The sequence below is a fragment of the Scyliorhinus canicula genome, chromosome 2, assembly GCF_902713615.1.
Source record: "Scyliorhinus canicula chromosome 2, sScyCan1.1, whole genome shotgun sequence".
Taxonomy (NCBI): Eukaryota; Metazoa; Chordata; class Chondrichthyes; order Carcharhiniformes; family Scyliorhinidae; genus Scyliorhinus; species Scyliorhinus canicula.
In genome coordinates, this window is record NC_052147.1 from 77,219,248 (window position 1) to 77,237,488 (window position 18,241).

General features: G+C 45.5%; 2 protein-coding genes across 3 annotated transcripts in view; one reads left to right on the top strand and one right to left on the bottom strand.

The window, feature by feature from the left end:
- Positions 1-18,241, bottom strand: part of sec23a (Sec23 homolog A, coat complex II component) — a 151,234-nt gene that overhangs the window by 60,160 nt on the left and 72,833 nt on the right. Inside the window, exon 7 of the mRNA XM_038780953.1 lies at positions 10,697-10,841. Within this exon, the coding sequence (XP_038636881.1) occupies positions 10,697-10,841 (145 nt within the window). The remainder of the gene's footprint in view (positions 1-10,696; positions 10,842-18,241) is intronic.
- LOC119955092 (histamine H2 receptor) overlaps positions 1-18,241 on the top strand; it is a 95,482-nt gene that overhangs the window by 40,719 nt on the left and 36,522 nt on the right. The window lies entirely within an intron of this gene.

Below are 18,241 nucleotides of genomic sequence, written 5' to 3' on the forward strand. Positions count from 1 at the left end.
TCCCGGATTGATTTCTTTATTCTGAGCAGGGCTTTGCTGACGGGGGTGGTGGACACGGGGTACTTGGCGATCACAATCTCAGACTATGCCCCGCACTGGGTTGACCTACAGGTTAATAAAGACAGTAACCAGCGCCCAAACTGGAGGTTAGATGTGGGTCTTTTAGCTGATGAAGAGGTGTGCGAGCGGCTGAGGAAATGTATTTAGAACTACCTGGAAGTCAACGACACGGGGGAAATTTAATCACCGGTGGTCCGAAGGTGGTGGTTAGAGGGGAGCTGATCTTGATACGGACCCACAGGGAGAAAGTAGACAGGGCAAAGACGGACCAACTGGTAAAGGAGATATTACAGGTCGACAGGAGTAATGCGGAGACCTCAGAGGCAGGGGTTTTAAGGGAACGGCAGAGGCTACAGGCAGATTCGGCTTGTTAACCACAGAGAGGGCAGTGGAGCAGCTGAAAAAAGGAGGGGGGGTGATTTATCTGAGCATGGAGAGAAGGCTAGCAGAATGCTTGCACAGCAGCTTAGAAAGAGGGAGGCAACCAGGGAAAGTAAAGGACGGAGATGGAAACCTGGTTGGAGACTCAGCAGGGGTGAATAAGGCGTTTAGGGGGTTTTATAGTAGGCTGTATGGGTCGGAACCCCCAACGGGGCCGGAGGGGATGCGGCACTTCCTAGGGGGGGCTGAATTTCCCGAAGGTGGACGGGGAGCTGGTAGAAGGGCTGGGGGCCCCGATCTGGTTGGAAGAGATAGCGGAGGGGCTGAAGGCCATGCAGTCGGGTAAAGCCGCGGGGATGGACAGGTACCCAGTGGAGTTCTATAAAAAGTTCTCTGGGATATTAGGGTCGTTGTTGAGGAGGACATTCAATGATGCCAAGGGAGAGAGGGGTACTTCCCCAGACGATGTCGCAGGCCGCGATTTCGCTGATCCTGAAGTGGGACAAGAACCCGGAGCTATGTGGGTCCTACAGGCCGATATCCCTATTGAATGTGGACACCAAACTACTGGCCAAAATTTTGTCCTCTAGGATTGAGGATCGTGTTCCGGACGTTATTGGGGAGGACCAGATGGGGTTTGTTAAGGGAAGGCAATTGGTGGCCAATGTAAGAAGGCTATTAAACGTGATCATGATGCCCCTGGAAGGTAGGGAAGTGGAAGTAGTGATCGCAATGGACGCTAGAGAAGGCCTTTGATCGAGTAGAATGGGAATATCTGTGGGAGGTACTGGGACGGTTTTGATTTGGGCTGGGCTTTATTGACTGGGTCAGGTTACTGTATCAGGCTCCTGTGGCGAGCGTACAGATGAATAGGACAACATCGGACTATTTTAGGCTGCATCCGAGGACAAAACAGGGATGTCCCCTCTCCCCACTGTTGTTCGCATTAGCCATTGAGCCGCTGGCAATCACACGGAGAGCCTCAAGGGGCTGGAAGGGGCTGGTCCGAGGGGGGTGGAGCACAGAGTCTCGCTTTGCGCAGACTACCTGCTCCTGTACGTATTGGACCCAGCAGAGGGGATGGAAGAAATCATGAGGATTCTGGGGAAATTTGGCCGGTTTTCGGGTATAAACTAAATATGGGGAAAAGGGAGATGTTTGCGGTCCAGGCGAGGGGACAGGAGAGGCGACTGGGGGAGCTGCTGTTTAGGGTGGTAGGGGGATGCTTTTGGTATCGAGGCATCCAAGTTGCGCGGGAATGGGAACGGCTGCACAAACTAAATCTGGCCCGACTAGTAGACCAAATGAAGGGCGATTTTCGGAGGTATAACGCGCTCCCGTTGTCACTAGCTGGGAGGGTGCAGGTGGCAAAGATGGCGGTCCTCCCGGGATTCCTGATTGTGTTTCAGTGTCTCCCCATCTTTATTCTGTGGTCCTTTTTTTAAACGGGTCAACAAAGTGATCACTGGCTTTGTATGGGCGGGCAAGATCCCGCAAATAAAGAGGGGGATGCTTGAGCGGAGCCAGGGAGAGGGCAAGCTGGCGCTGCCAAACTTCAGTAACTACTATTGGGTGCGAATATAGCCATCATCAGGAAGTGGGTGGTGGTGGGGGGGGGGGGGGGGGGGGGGGGGGGGGGGAGAAAGAGAGAAGAGAGAGAAAGAGGGTCATCATGGGAGCTTATAGAGGCGGCTTCATCTAAGGGCACCAGCTGTGGGGCATTGATAACGGCGCCTCTGCCGTTCCCGCCAGCTCGGTACTCCACCATCCCCGTGGTGGTGGCAGCCCTGAGAGTCTGGGGCAATGGAGGAGGCATGTGGGAGCAGAGGGAGCATCGGTTTGGTGTCCAATCTGTAATAATCACCGGTCTGCCCTAGGAAGGATGGACGGGGGGGTTTTGGAGATGGCAGAGAGCTTGGATTGAGAAGATGGGGATATGTAGAGGGGAGCTTTCCTAGCTTGAGGGAGCTGGAGAGAAATTTGGATTAGCGAGGGGAAACAAATTCAGGTACCTGCAGGTGCGGGACTTCCTACGGAGGCAGGTTTCAACCTCCCCACTCCTACCACCAAGGGGAATACAGGACAGGGTAGTTTCCAGAGGGTGGGTGGGAGAAGAGAGCGTCTCGAACATTTACAAGGAACATATGGGTCAGAGGAGACGCAGACTGAGGAGCTGAAGCGCAATTGGGAAGAGGAGTTAAGAGGAGAGATAGAGGATGGTCTATCGGCGGACGTAGAGTAGAGTCAACACACCCACAACATGTGCCAGGCTCAGCCTGACACAATTCAAGGTCGTTCACTGGGCTCATATGACAGTGACCCGGATGAGCAGGTTCGTTGGGGTAGAAGATAGGTGTGCAAGGTGTGCGGGAGGACCAGCGAACCATGTCCACATGTTCTGGACATATCCAAAGCTTAGGGGATTCTGGGAAGGGTTTGCAGATGTCATGTCCACGATGTTCAAAACATGGGTGGCACCGAGTCCAGAGGTGCCGATTTTCGGGTTTTCAGAAGATCCAGGCATCCAGGAGAAAGAGGCAGACATTCTGGCCTTTGCTTCCCTGATAGCCCGGAGACGGATACTATTAGCTTGGAGGGACTCAAAGCCCCAGAACTTGGGGACCTGGCTATTTGACATGGCTAGCTTTCTCTGTTTGGTTCACCCTGAGAGGGTCAATGTTAGGGTTCGTCCGGAGGTGGCAACCGTTGGTCGACTTTTTGGGGGAAAATTAATCGTCAGCAGAAGGTGGAGGGGGGTTAGCTTAGCTTAGAGTAAGGGGTTAATAAAGGTGGGACCTGTAAGGGAGGAAGACGGCTTTTGCACTATGTTTATAGATTCATGTACGTTGTTTATTTTGTTGTTGTTGGAAAACCAAAAAATACCTCAATAAAATGCTTATTTTAAAAATAAATGATGAGGACTTTAAAAGGGGTTGAGGGCTCAGGGAAGGTTAGCAAAGTTTCCAGAACACCTCATAAAGCAGAGAGTTTAGAAAGCGGCAAGAATCTAACATCAGGCACAGCATAAAAGGGGACAACTGAGAGAAGGGCGGGGGGGGGTTTCAATGCAAGACTCAGGGTGTTGTACCTAAATACGCGCAGTATACAAAATGAGGTAAATGAGCTTTTTGTGCACATTAAAATTGGCGGGTACGATAATGTGGGCATCACAGAGACGTGGCTACATGGGGATCAAGGCTGGGATCCAAATATCCAAGGATATGTGTCCTATCGAAAGGATAGGCAGAGGGGGCAGTACAGTTCAGTTAGTAAGAAATAAACTTAAAATAGTAAGAAGTAATATAGGATCGTAAGGCGTAGAATCTGTGTGGGTTCTGTGTAGAGTTGAGGAATCGCAAAGGAAAAAAAAGAACCTGATGGGAGTTATGTATCGGCCCCCGAGCAGCAGTCAGGATGTGGGGCAGGAAATAAATCAGGAGACAGGAAATGCATGTAAGAAAGGCAATAATCATGGGGACTTCAATATACAGGTGGACTGGGAAAATCAGGTTGGCAACAGATCCCAAGAAAAGGAATTTGTGGCATGTCTACGAGATGTTTTTTCGGAACAGCTTGTGGTAGAGCCCACTAAGGAACAAGCAATTCTGGATTTGGTGCTGTTTAATGACGCAGACTTGATTATGGAACTTAAGGTGAAGGAACCCTAGGGGGCAGTGACCACAATATGATAGAACTCACCCTGCAGTTTGAGAGGGAGAAGCTGGAGTCTGAAGTAACAGTTTTACAATTGAATAAAGGGAACTACAAAGACATGAGGGAGGAGCTGGTCAGAGTTGATTGGAAGGGGAGCCAAGCAAGGAAGACAGTTGTAAAGCAACAGCAGGAGTTTTTGGGGGTTATTCGGGACGCAGAACAGAAATTCATCCCAAGGGGGGGACAAGGCAACCATGGCTGACAAGAGGAGAAGTTGAGGACAGCATAAAAGCAAAGGAAAAAGCATACAATGTGGCGAGGATCAGTGGGAAGTCAGAGGACTGGGAAGCCTTTAAAAGCTCGCGGAGGACAACCAAAAAAAACAATAAGGGGAGAAGATGAAATATGAATGTAAGCTAGCTAGTAATATAAAAGAAGGTATGAGAGAGGCAAGAATGGACATTGGACCACTGGTAAATGAGGCTGGAGAAGTAGTAAGAGGGAACAAAGTGGCAGAGGAACTGAATAGTTATTTTGCATCAGTCTTCACTGTGGAAGACACCAGTGGCATACCACAACTTCAAGAGAGTGAGGGGGCAGAGTGCAGTGGCCATCACTAAGAAGGTGGTGCTGGGGAAACTGAAATGACAGAAGATGGACAAATCACCGGGACCGGACGGACTACACCCCAGGCCTTTTGGAAATCCAAATAGATAATGTCCACTGAAGGAGATAGCGGAGGAACTGGTGGTTATCTTTCAGGAATCACCGGAGGCAGGGAGGGTCCCAGAGGATTGGAAAATGGCTCATGTAACACCCAAGAAGGGAGAGCAGCAGAAGAAGAGAAATTACAGGGCAGTTAGTCTGACTTTGGGGAGTCTATTATTAAGGATGAGATTGCAGAGTACTTAGAAATGCATGGTAAAATAGGACGACGTCAGCATGGATTCATCAAGGATAGGTCATGCCTGACAAATCTGTTAGAATTCCTTGAGGTGGTAATGAGGAAGTTAAGACAAAGGAGAACAGTGGACATTATCTATTTGGATTTCCAAAAAGCCTTTGACAAAGTGCTGTACAAGAGGCTGCGAAATAAGAAAAGAGCCAATGGTGTTAGGGATTAGGTATGGGCATGGATAGAGGATTAGCTGACTAGCAGAGAGTGGAGGTAAAAAGGGTCCTTTCCAGAATGGCAGTCAGTGACTGGTGATGTTCCGCAGGGATCAGTGTTCGGACCACAGCTATTCAAGATATAGATTAATGACCTGGAAGAAGGAACTGAGGGCATTGTTGCAAAGTTTGCAGTTGATACAAAGATATGTAGAGGGGCAGGATGTGTTGAGGAATCAGTGAGGCTGCAGAAGGACCTGGACAGGGTAGGAGAGTGGGTAAAGAAGGGGCAGCTGAAATACAATGTAGAAAGGTGTGAGATTTTACACTTTGGTAGGAAGAATTGAGGTATAGACTATTTCCTAAATGGCGGAAGGCTTTGGAAATCTGAAGTACAAAGGGACTTAGAAGTCCTAGTTCGGGATTCTCTCAAGGTTAACATGCTATTTGGAGCGGTTTTGGGACCCGTATCCAAGGAAGGATGTGCTGGCTTTGGAGAGGGTCCGGAGTAGTTTTACAACCTCCTCGGGTCCAGCGGAGGTTGCAAAGTTAATTACCTCCTATATCTACTTGTGTACTGATTGATTTTGAAAAGGTACCAGGAGCAAAAACACTGACCTAGTTCTGATGAAAGGTCATAGACCTGAAATGTTAGCCCTGTTTTGAGTATTGTCAGAAATTTCAGTTTTCAGTTCATATTCCATCAGCTGCAGCATTTGATTTTTTGCCCCATATATCGAATTCTAGATCATTAATATTTTCAAAAAGAGCAATGATCTTAATATTAACCTCCTGGAGAACAACACAGGTAAAAAAAAACTTTTCACCACTACGCTCAGCTTTCTGTCACTTAACCAATATTGTATCCATGCTGCCACTGTCCCTTTAATCCCATAGGCTATCAAAATTACAAGCAAATAACTCAATGCTTCACATTCAAAATGCAACAGTATGCAGAGAAATGGTAAACATTAACCGGGAATGTTATGGGTGATACGGTAGCACGTAGCACTGTTGCCTCACAGCGCCAGGGACTTGGGTTTGTTCTCGGCTTGGGTCACTGTCTGTGCAGAGTCTGCACGTTCTCCACGTGTCTGCGTGGGTTTCCTCCGGGTGTTCCGGTTTACTCCCACAAAAAGCCCCGAAAGATGTTCTTGTTTGGTGAATTGGACATTCGGAATTCTCCCTCAGCGTACCCGAACAGGTACTGGAGTGTGGCGACTAGGGGCTTTTAACAGTAACTTCATTGCTTTGTTAATGTAAGCCTACTTGTGAGACTAATAAAGATTATTAATATAAAAAGCCTCACAAAAGTAATGAGGTAAAATGGCTGAATGCAAGAAAGTATTCAAAATGTAAAGAAAAACTGAATCTTGAACATAATAGGAGATGCACAAACTTTTTAAACACAAGAATCTCAGGAAACAAGTATGTATAGTAAAAGCCAAATGCCTGAAATGGTTCTTTTAACTGTTGAAAAATGGTTATCCATTGAACTGCTGTAAGCAATTGTGCATGGCTGGCCAAAATGATGATACACAAATAATTATATTATAGCCCTTAGTGTCTGGTGCAAGAATGGTATATGCCTGCAGTTAATCCTGTTAGACCTTGTACAGCCAAGGAGAATGCTTTTAGAAAACAGACTGCTTTATCACAAGTGCTCTTGGTGCACAAGCTATTCAATTTAAAACAAAATTAGATAAAACATTTGAAAATGAAGATTTAAAAAAACTAGTGAAAGGGCAGGAAAATTAGATTAAAATAAATAGCGGGAGTTGAAGAGGAAGCTACTGGCATAAGCATGATATAAAGCAATGACCTACTTCTGTCCTGTAATTCATCAATCAGGAATATAGGAGTAGGCTACTCGACCCCTTGGGCCTGTTTAATTTGACAATGACTAACCTGTGATATGAAACTTGACACTTTCTCACAGGGAGTGGTGTGGGGAGGGGCACATGGGTGGAGGTGGAGGACTACAATTCCCGGCAGGCTGAGAGTTTTGGCACATGTGCTGTATACAGCAGTGTGTCTGGATGTGCATGTTCCTATTTGGGTTTCTCCTCCTATAGGTAATGGGCTCAGCCATCCTGACAGCAGTGTGTCTGCATGGAAAAATAGTGCAAGACTTCAATCTCGGGACCAAGCATGGTGCCATAAAAGGCGTCTCCAGACAATATACAGGAACCAGCGGAGGAACAGGGGAAAGTCTTAGAAGAGGAGCCCAAGACAAGTCTTAGAAGAGGAGCCCAAGACAGTTAAGAAAGAGAGAGGAGCAGAGAAAGAGGCTCCAAGCAGAGAGATGTCTGCAGTTTGGAGACTTTATGGAATGAGGTGTCGAGAGAAGCCCTGGAGATCGGAGAAGGCAGAAGGTTGATGACCCTTTGGTGCAGTATTGTTCTGCTTGGAAATAAAAATGAAATGAATGAAAATCACTTATTGTTACAAGTAGGCTTCAAATGAAGTTACTGGGGAAAGCCCTAAGTCGCCACATTCCGGCGCCTGTTTGGATGTGCGGCCAAAGAGCTAAAGTTGTGCTCAAGAGTTGGTGCTGGAATGCCGATTCAGAAATCATGGGGAACGGAGTCTCTGGAGATAAGCTTGAAGCATAGCAAGGTAGGCCAACATCGAGGCAGTCCAAGTAGGAGAAATATTTGGAGAGAAATTCCAAGGTCAGATCTTGGAAGGGAAAGACTGGAATCCCTCATGAGAGAGACAGAGCTTCAACCAGACTGGTTGACTCTGTGTTAATTACATCAGGATGGGTTGTTGAAAAATCCATACAATGTCTTGGTTGTGTCTGCCATTTATTGTGCAGTGTGGCGTGTTCGACCAGTTTGCCCATAATTCACACGCATTTCATATTAACCTTAAATATTAGAGCACGAGATAGATATTGTAATTTGGTTTATCTTTCTAACCTTGTATAGTAAAGTTTATATCTTTTCAAAACTCGTGGAACCTTGTTGCTTTATTCTCCTAGCAAGTCTCGAATCTTAAACTTTGTCTACTTTAAACAAAAGGTTTATGGTCCCCAACGGGATCATACCAAACAATTCAGGGCAAGGTCCAGGTCATAATATCAGTTATCAATTTTTAACTTGACCCATTCACCTTTAGTTTCAAAACCCTTGTCTAACAAAAATCAATCAAACTCAGATTTGAAAGTTTTCTGTTGACCTCCAGCCTCAACAAAGTTTTGGGGGATGGAGTTCCAGATTTCTACCACCCTCTATGTGAAGAAGTGCTTTTCTGACATCACATCTAGCTCTAACATTAAATGAAAATGAAATGAAAATCGCTTGTCACGAGTAGGCTTCAAATGAAGTTACTGTGAAAAGCCCCTAGTCGCCACATTCCGGCGCCTGTTCGGGGAAGCTGGTACGGGAATTGAACCGTGCTGCTGGCCTGCCTTGGTCTGCTTTAAAAGCCAGCAATTTAGCCCAGTGTGCTAAACCAGCCCCTGGATAAGGTTATCATGAAATTCCCACCACAGGACAGTTTCCTCTATATAGTCTATCAATTCCATTACTCATCTCAAACATTTCAATTAGATGTGGTTCATATCATCCCTTAATCTTCTACATAAAAGGAACACACTCTATGCAGCCAACCCTCACCTGATTATTTCCATTGTAAAAACTTTATGTTAGAACAATTGTAACTGCTGGGCAATTTGTGTTTTTTTTTTAAAGCTCAGGCTCTCCCTCTGCAGGCCTTATAAGACATCCTCTCTTTTTGTACAGAGGTAAAATAATAAAACTATTAAAATTGCAGCAAGAACAATTTTTTATAAAACATCGTTCAACTAGCAAAATGGCCAAAGTATAGTCAGGTAAAATTTGCAAAGGAGGAGATGACGACAAGCTTTGCTGAAAAGCTAGGGTTTAAGAATGGTCTAAAAAGATGAGAGAAGTAATAGAGGAGAAGGAATCTTCTTCCGACAAACAAAACAAAACCATTTTCATTAAGAATCAACACGAGAGATTTTTCTAACCTACTATTCTGATATTTGGTCAGAGATTGTTGTTAATTCTATAACTAAGATTAAATGTGTACAGATGGGAGGGTTACCATTGGTTAATTACTTGTGCACAAAGATACACTTATTGGCACTGATGGGAGTTGCAGGGTTAGGATTTGTAATGTCTCGCTTTGTAAATAAATCTAAAACGGAGTTGATTTCTGGTCTTCTTCAACTGATTATAATACAATTATTGAATTTCTTGCAAAGAACACAAAGTAACCACGCACCACTTTAGCAAATGCAATCCTGCCCCAGCATGGAAAGAGATAAGCACTTCATGTAGTTAAACCTGTGATGCTCAGCTCCTTCTTCAATTTGGCACACTTAGCTGCTCCCAAAAGAACGAGTAGAAAATTGACATGCAGGTGACATGAAATGAATGAAAATCGCTTATTGTCACGAGTAGGCTTCAATGAAGTTACTGTGAAAAGCCCCTAGTCGCCACATTCCGGCGCCTGTCCGGGGAGGCTGGTACGGGAATCGAACAGTGCTGCTGGCCTGCTTGGTCTGCTTTATAAGCCAGCGATTTAGCCTTGTGAGCTAAACCAGCCACATGAAATAGGCAATGCCACAATTTGTCAGTGAAGAGGCACTTGGGACAAAGACCTAGGCCTTAACGCAGCAAATGCAACAAAGTATCGAAACAGATCATCACAACCTACACAGAGGACAAGGACCTGACCAAAAGCATATATATATTAAATAGCTAACAATACACACAGAGCCACCAATTTTACTCTACCCTGATGGATAAATGCTGGAGGTACTGTGGCTACAAATACTTGCACATATTCCAGAATTACAAAAGGCAGGAGCATAACAGATCCAATGGACAATGAAAAATGATTTCACCCTGCACATAATTTTCATCAACAAGACCAAAACATGGAGAACATAACCATCGAAGCAGTTGAATTAGCAGTCTGCCCGGATCTGGAATTGCATCGGACTAATCTTGATATTCCTCTAATTCAATCCATCTAATTACAGAATAAGTTTCTTACCCCAAAGTTCAGCCTAAAGAGCAATTAAAGTCAAAATTGTAAGTCAACTAATTCAGGCAGGATACACATACACCACTGAAGAGGTAAAATAAGCCCTTGTCGTTTACACATTTCTAAGGGGCCAGAGGAAGACCTTCCTCACCACAGAATTTGATATTGCACGTGGAACAACAGAAGTTTGAACACAATTTAGATGATGCACAATTTCTTGCAAATCAAGATACTCAATATCTAAATGTGGTGGTGGGTGGTTGTGCAATCTAGCATGTTAACATACAGACAAATCACCAACTAACAATATAAAATAGTTACAATTCTAGCAGGGTACTTGATGTAGGCTAAATTACTATGGTTTTTACAAATTCAACTAAGTACTACTCTTAATTAACTTGCATGTGCATCTCTCTTGCCCGTTTAATGCACGTAAAATAGGATTGCGGAGAGAAAGGTTCCATACCTCCAATAGACCAACAGCAATGGATAAAGCAACTCCAGTGGATCTCAGTGGTCTCTTCCCCTGTGGTACAGGCCAAGGGTCACGTTGCAACTCTCCCAAAAGATCAGTCAAGTTCATGTCAATTTTTTGAACCGGTTGCAAAAATCTGTAAAATTATATATATATATTTTTTCAATTGAATATTTCAGGCACGGCAGGACAAATCATACTGCTTGATGTGGATGTTCAATTCAGCTCCCCAAAAGGTGAATCAATTGGTCAACACCGAAAATAAGAAAATTAATAAACTTTAAAATATAAAAATACTCAGATTCATAGAATTTCCAAGTTCCAAATAATATTTAATGCATAAAACACTTCTAATCCCTATCATTCTAATCTATTATTTTAGTTAAGGTATGGATGACAATTCCTCATTTACTCACCAGTCTGAACATTGGAAAGGCTGACTGATCATGGCGTATTTTCAACAAGGTTGTGTGCTGCTTATTTAAAATGCATGGGAATTGTTGTTTATATACTATTTAAAACAGTACCATGATTTAACAAAAGATAAAATATCCTGTCCAAATGGCAGGAAGAAAGCTACAAACCTAGTCTCAAAATGTTCAGCTAATAGTGGTGTCAGAGGTCCCAGGTTCAATTCCGGCTTGGGTCACTGTCTGTGCGGAGTCTGCACATCCTCCCCGTGTTTGCGTGGGTTTCCTCCGGGTGCTCCGGTTTCCTCCCACAGTCCAAAGATGTGCAGGTTAGATGGATTGGCCATGATAAATTGCCCTTTGTGTCCAAAATTGCCCTTAGTGTTGGGTGGGGTTACTGGGTTATGGGGGTAGGGTGGAGGTGTTGACCTTGGGTAGGGTGCTCTTTCCAAGAGCCAGTGCAGACTTGATGGGCCGAATGGTCTCCTTCTGCACTGTAAATGCTATGATAACCTCAATAGCTTGTTTTGCCATTCAATGGCTTAACTCCATTTACGATCCCTGGTTCTATATCCTTCAATATCCTTCCTTAACAAAAGTCCATCTATCGCAGTTTTGACACTTTTGATTGATCAAGCCTGAGGATTTTTTATTAGAACAGAGTTTCACATGCCTACCATCCTTTGTATGAAGAAATGCTTTCTGATAATACTCCTAAACGGTCTCGCTCTAATTTTAAGGTTCTGCCCTCTTGTTCAGGGATCCACCACCAGGGGAAATAGTTTCCTCTACTTAACCTTTCAAATCCTTTTATCATGTCAAACACCTCCATTATATCACTCCTTAATCTTGTATATATTTCCTCCTCAAGTACAAAGGGTGCAGAATTGAACATACTTGGCATACAATGATTTAGTCATGCATCATTTACCAGACTGTCGAAGTATCAGTACCAGACTGATTCCAGGGATAGCGGGGCCGTCATACGAGGAGAGATTGACTAGGTTGGGATTGTTCTCACTGGAGTTCAGAAGAATGAGAGGGGAATCTCAGAGAGACTTATAACATTTTAACGGGACTAGACAGAGTAGATGCAGAGAAGATGTTACCAATGATGGGTGTGTCCAGAACCAGGGGTCACAGTCCAAGGATTCAGGGTAAACCATTTCGGACAAATATAAGGAGACATTTCATCACCCAAACAGTGGTGAGCCTGTGGAATTCATTACCACAGAAGCAGTTGATGCTAAAACGTTGAATATATTCAAGGGGTGGCTAGATATAGCACTTGGGGAAAATGTGATCAAAGGCTATGGGGAGAAAGCAGGACTAGGTTATTGAGTTGGATGATCCTCCTGCTCCTATCTTCTATGTATGCATGTTTAAGAAGTCTGACAACACCAGGTTAAAGTCAACAGGTTTGTTTTGAATCACTCGCTTTCAGAGCACTGCTTCTTCCTCAGGTGAATGAAGAGGTGGGTTCCAGAAACATATATATAAACAGACAAAGTCAAAGATGCAATACGATACTTTGAATATGAGTCTTGGCAGGTAATTAAGTGTATAGGTCCAGACGGAGCAACTGGAGAGAGAGATAATCACAGGTTAAAGGGATGTGAATTGTCTCAAGCCAGGACACTCATGTGTGCGGAGCTTGGCTATAAGTTTCTGCTCGGCGATTCTACGTTGTCACGCGTCCTGAAGGCCGCCTTGGAGAACGCTTACCCGAAGATCAAAGGCTGAATGCCCTTGACTGCTGAAGTGTTCCCCAACTGGAAGGGAACATTCCTGCCTGGCGACTGTCACGCGATGTCCATTCATCCATTGCCGCAGCACCTGCATGGTCTCGCCAATGTACCACGCTTCAGGACATCCTTTCCCGCGGCATATGAGGTAGACAAAGTTGCCCGAGTTGCACGAGTACAAAGAACAAAGAAATGTACAGCACAGGAACAGGCCCTTTGGCACTCCAAGCCTATGCCGACCATGTTGCTCGTCTAAACTAAAATCTTTTACACTTCCAGGGTCCGTATCCCTCTATCCCCATCCTATTCGTGTATTTGTCAAGATGCCTCTTAAATGTCACTATCGTTCCTGTTTCCACCACCACCTCCGGCAGCGAGTTCCAGGCACCCACTACCCTCTAAAAACTTACCTCGTACATCTCCTCGAAACCTTGCCCCTCGCACCTTAAACCGATGCCCCCTAGTAATTGAGCCCTCTACCCTGGGAAAAAGTCTCTTGATATCCACTCTGTCTATGTCCCTCATAATTTTGTAGACTTCTATCAGGTCGCCCCTCAACCTGCTTCGTTCCAGTGAGAACAAGTTTGTTCAACCTCTCCTCATAGCTCATAGCCCTCCATACCAGGCAACATCCTGGTAAATCTCTTCTGCACCCCCTCTAAAGCCTCCATATCCTTCTGGTAGTGTGACAACCAGAATTGAACACTATATTCCAAGTGTAGCCTAACTAAGGTTCTATACAGCTGCAATATGACTTGCCAATTCTTATACTCAATGCCCCGGCCAATGAAGGCAAGCATGGCATTTGCCTTCTTGACTACCTTCTCCACCTGTGTTGCCCCTTTCAGTGACCTGTGGACTTGTACACCTAGATCTCTCTGACTGTCAATACTCTTGAGGGTTCTACCATTCACTGTATATTCCCGACCTGCATTAGACCTTCCAAAATGCATGACCTCACATTTGTCCAGATTAAACTCCATCTGCCATCTCTCTGCCCAAGTCTCCAAACAATCTAAATCCTGCTGTATCCTCTAACAGTCCTCATTGCAATCCACAATTCCACCAACCTTTGTGTCGTCTGCAAACTTACTAATCAGACCAGTTACATTTTCCTCCAGATCATTTATATATACTACGAACAGCAAAGGTCCCAGCACTGATCCCTGTGGAACACCACTAGCCACAGCCCTCCAATCAGAAAAGCACCCTTCCATTGCTACTCTCTGCCTTCTATGACCTAGCCAGTTCTGTATCCATCTTGCCAGCTCACCCCGATCCCGTGTGACTTCACCTTTAGTACCAGTCTGCCATGAGGGACCTTGTCAAAGGCCTTATTGAAGTCCATATAGACAACATCCACTGCCCTACCTGCATCAATCATCTTTGTGACCTCTTTGAAGTTAACATAGACATAGAACATTACAGCGCAGTACAGGCCCTTCGGCCCTCGATGTTGCGCCGACCTGTGAAACCACTACACTATTCCCTTATCATCCATATGTTTATCCAATGACCATTTGAATGCCCTTAGTGTTGGCGAGTCCACTACTGTTGCAGGCAGGGCATTCCACGCCCTTACTACTCTGAGTAAAGAACCTACCTCTGACATCTGTCCTATATCTATCTCCCCTCAATTTAAAGCAATGTCCCCTCATGCTAGACATCACCATCTGAGGAAAAAGGCTCTCACTGTCCACCCTATCTAATCCTCTGATCATTTTGTATGCCTCAATTAAGTCACCTCGTAACCTTCTTCTCTCTAACGAAAACAGCCTCAAGTCACTCAGCCTTCCCTCATAAGATCTTCCCCCCTCAAACCAGGCAACATCCTGGTAAATCTCCTCTGCTCCCTTCCCAATGCTTCCACATCCTTCCTATAATGTGGTTAGTGATTATAGTGGTTAGTGAGACGTGACCTCCCCTTCACAAAACCATGCTGTATCTCGCTAATACGACCACTTGATTCCAAATGGGAGTCGATCCTGTTTCGAAGAATTCTCTCCAGTAATTTCTCTACCACTGATGTAAGGCTCACCAGCCTGTAGTTCCCTGGATTATCCTTGCTACCCTTCTTAATCAAAGGAACAACATTGGTTATTCCCCAGTCCTCCGGGACATCACCTGAAGAGTATGTACCACGTACCTGGTGGGTCATGTTCCCACATGTAATGGTGGTACCCATGTCGATGCTCTGGCACGTCTTGCAGAGATTGCCATGGCAGGGTTGTGTGGTGTCGTGGTCGCTGTTCTGAAGGCTGGGTAGCTTGCTGCAAACAATGTTGCGCTGTTGTTTGAAGGCAAGTAGTGGGGGTGTGGGGATGGCCATGGCAAGATGTTCACCTTCATCGATGACGTGTTGAAGGCTACGAAGAAGATGCCGTAGTTTCTCCGTTCCGGGGAAGTACTGGACGACGTAGGGTACTCAGTCGGTTGTGTCCCGTGTTTGTCTTCTGAGGAGGTCGGTGCGTTTCTTTGCTGTGGCATCGATGAGTCGAGCTCCATATCCCGTATGAGAGCATCTTTCAGCGTCTGTAGATGTCTGTTACGCTCCTCCTCGTCTGAGCAGACCCTGTGTATACGGAGGGCTTGTCCATAGGGGATGGCTTCTTTAATGTGTTTAGGGTGGAAGCTGGAAAAGTGGAGCATCGTGAGGTTATCCGTGGGCTTGCGGTAAAGCAAAGCGCTGAGGTGACCGTTCTTGATGGAGATGAATGTGTCCAAGAATGCAACAGATTCTGGAAAGTAGTCCATGGTGAGTTTGATGGTGGGATGGAACTTATTGATGTCATCATGTAGTCGTTTCAGTGATTCTTCACCGTGGGTCCAAAGGAAAAAAGTGTCATCGATGTATCTGGTGCATAACGTCGGTTGAAGATCCTGTGCAGTAAGGAGTCTTGTTCAAACTTGTGCATGAAGATGTTGGCATATTGAGATGTAATTTGGTCCCCAATGCTGGGGATCAAAGGATCATATTGCATTTTTGACTTTGTCTTTTTTTATATGTTTCTGGAACCCACCTCTTCATTCACCGGAGGAAGGATCAGTGCTCCGAAAGCTAGTGATTGAAACAAACCTGTTGGACTTTAACCTGGTGTTCTCAAGACATCTTGTTGTGCTCACCCCAGTCCAATGCTGGCATCTCCACATATGTATTATCGGATCTAGCTGGGCCACATCACTCTTCTTTGCCAAAAAAGCAACTAGTCCAGGACCATCCTGGATTGTAAAGATAAAATTTGGTACCTTTTCCCCAAAACCAATCATTTTCAAGCCTCTTCCCCCTCACAAGGACTTCATGACTTCTTTATCACTCAGATGGAGACCACCCCTTTAGGTGGAGAGAACTGGAAATCCTGGAGTGGATTCCCCGTTTGGGAGAGTAAGTCCCCAAGCCGACGTGAAATTGGTGGTGTTTCACGCCAGGAAAACTGGCGTAAAACAGCCACCGATTCCCTGCTCCCGGGGCCTACCAGCCAGGTAGCATAGAGCTCCCAGCTCTAGCTCTAGCTTCCGATACGACCCGGAGCCGTGCTTCATGGCGGTCACAGCCCGCAAAAAATAGTCCTCAACGACACACACACACACACACACACACACACACACACACACACACACACACACACAGACACAGTGCCCCAAGCCCCGAATAAAGACCCCCCTGCCCACGGATCGGCCCTCCCGCAACTTCAATGGCACTGGACTGAGTCCGCAGCCGCCACGCTGAGTTCACGATGGCTGAGACCACATGTGTCCCACGCCGTCAGGAACGAGGCAGGTCAGGGACAGAGCATCGCGGGGCGGGCCTCAGGCAATGGCCTGAGGCCATGGGCACAGCGTGCGGCATACTCCTAGAGTACGCCGCTTTTCAGGAGGTGGCGCATCGCGAAAGCTCTGCCGCCCCGATTTTGCCGTCATCGGGGATTTTCCGCCCCATCTCCAAACGTGATTTCAGCATCGAGGATCGGAGAATCCAGCCGCCTATTTCCAGTTCTCTCCAATGTTGACAAAGAGTCACCCAGACTCGAAATATGAGCTCCCTGCTCTCTCCACAGTGTTGTCAGATCTGCTGAGATTGTCCAATATTTTCTGTTTTTGTTCAGATTCCAGCATCCACAGTAATTAGCTTTTAACCATTTAGCTGTCTCTGCTGCATCCTCCCTTTCCTCGCCCAGTAGTCAACCCCCCCAATTAAGTTGCCTCCTACACAATTCTCAATCCTGGGATCATTCACTAGTATCTCTCATATATATACTCATGCCTTCGCCTCATACATCTTTTATCCATGACACATCCATTCTGCTACTTTGACCACATTCCCACTTAACTGCTGACCATCCCGCATCCTAATTTGGTTCCCAGGTTAGCCAACATTGTGAACTGTTCCCTCTCCACAGGTACTACACCCATCCTTTCAAAATAAAAACCTCAAAAAATCCATCCCAACCCATGCCCCCAGTTCTAAATTCCTGGAACGCATCGTTGCCTCACAAATCACTTTTCAAATTTCTCGTGGCCAGTGCATTTCTAAAAAAAAGTATACCGTAGAGAATTATTTGCTGATGCACAGAGTTGTGCTCACAGAGCTGGAAATATCTGCTAAACTTGTTTCAACGGGAATTTGGTGAGCGTGAGAATTCGGTGCAGAGAGGTGGGAGGAGGTGTTAAGTCATTCAGATGATGGGCCAACAATAAAATATATAAATAATCAGAGTAATTAAGAGGATCTAAAGAGATGAAAATCGAGCAGGGTAAGAAGTGGCAGGCAGTGAAGGAATCCTCAGGGAATGCAGCACTCGCAAAATTGCAGTCTTGAGAGAATCCATTGCATGGAGGGGAAAATTACGAGCACAACTAGAAGGAACCTATTCAAGGTGGACAGGCTTCATCTCGAGAGCTGGAACCAAGATCCCTTTGGCAGAATAGATTTGCAAGCTCCACAACAACTTATCGATAATACCATCTTTAACAAAATAAAACACCCCACAGCTCTTCTCGGAAACATTATAAGGCAAAAGGTGACATGTAGCTCCATAAAACGAGATTAGAATAGATAGCCAAAAGCTTGGTCATCGAGGGGAGTTGTAAAGAGTGCTTTGAGGGAGGAAGTGAGATAGAGAGGCAGTGAGAGTATTCCAAAGGTGAGGTTCTATGCAACCGAAGACACCAATAGTGAAATAATGAAAATCTGGGAAATACAAGAAATCCGATTAAGAGGAGTGCAGTTATCTCGAGGGTTGTGGGGCTGAAAGGAATTAAAGAGATAGGGAAAGCAAGACCAGGACGATCTGAAACAAGGTTGAGAATTTTAAAATCAAGACATTGCTCGAGTGGGAATGAATGTAGGTCAGCGAGCACCATGTGAACGATGAACATGACTT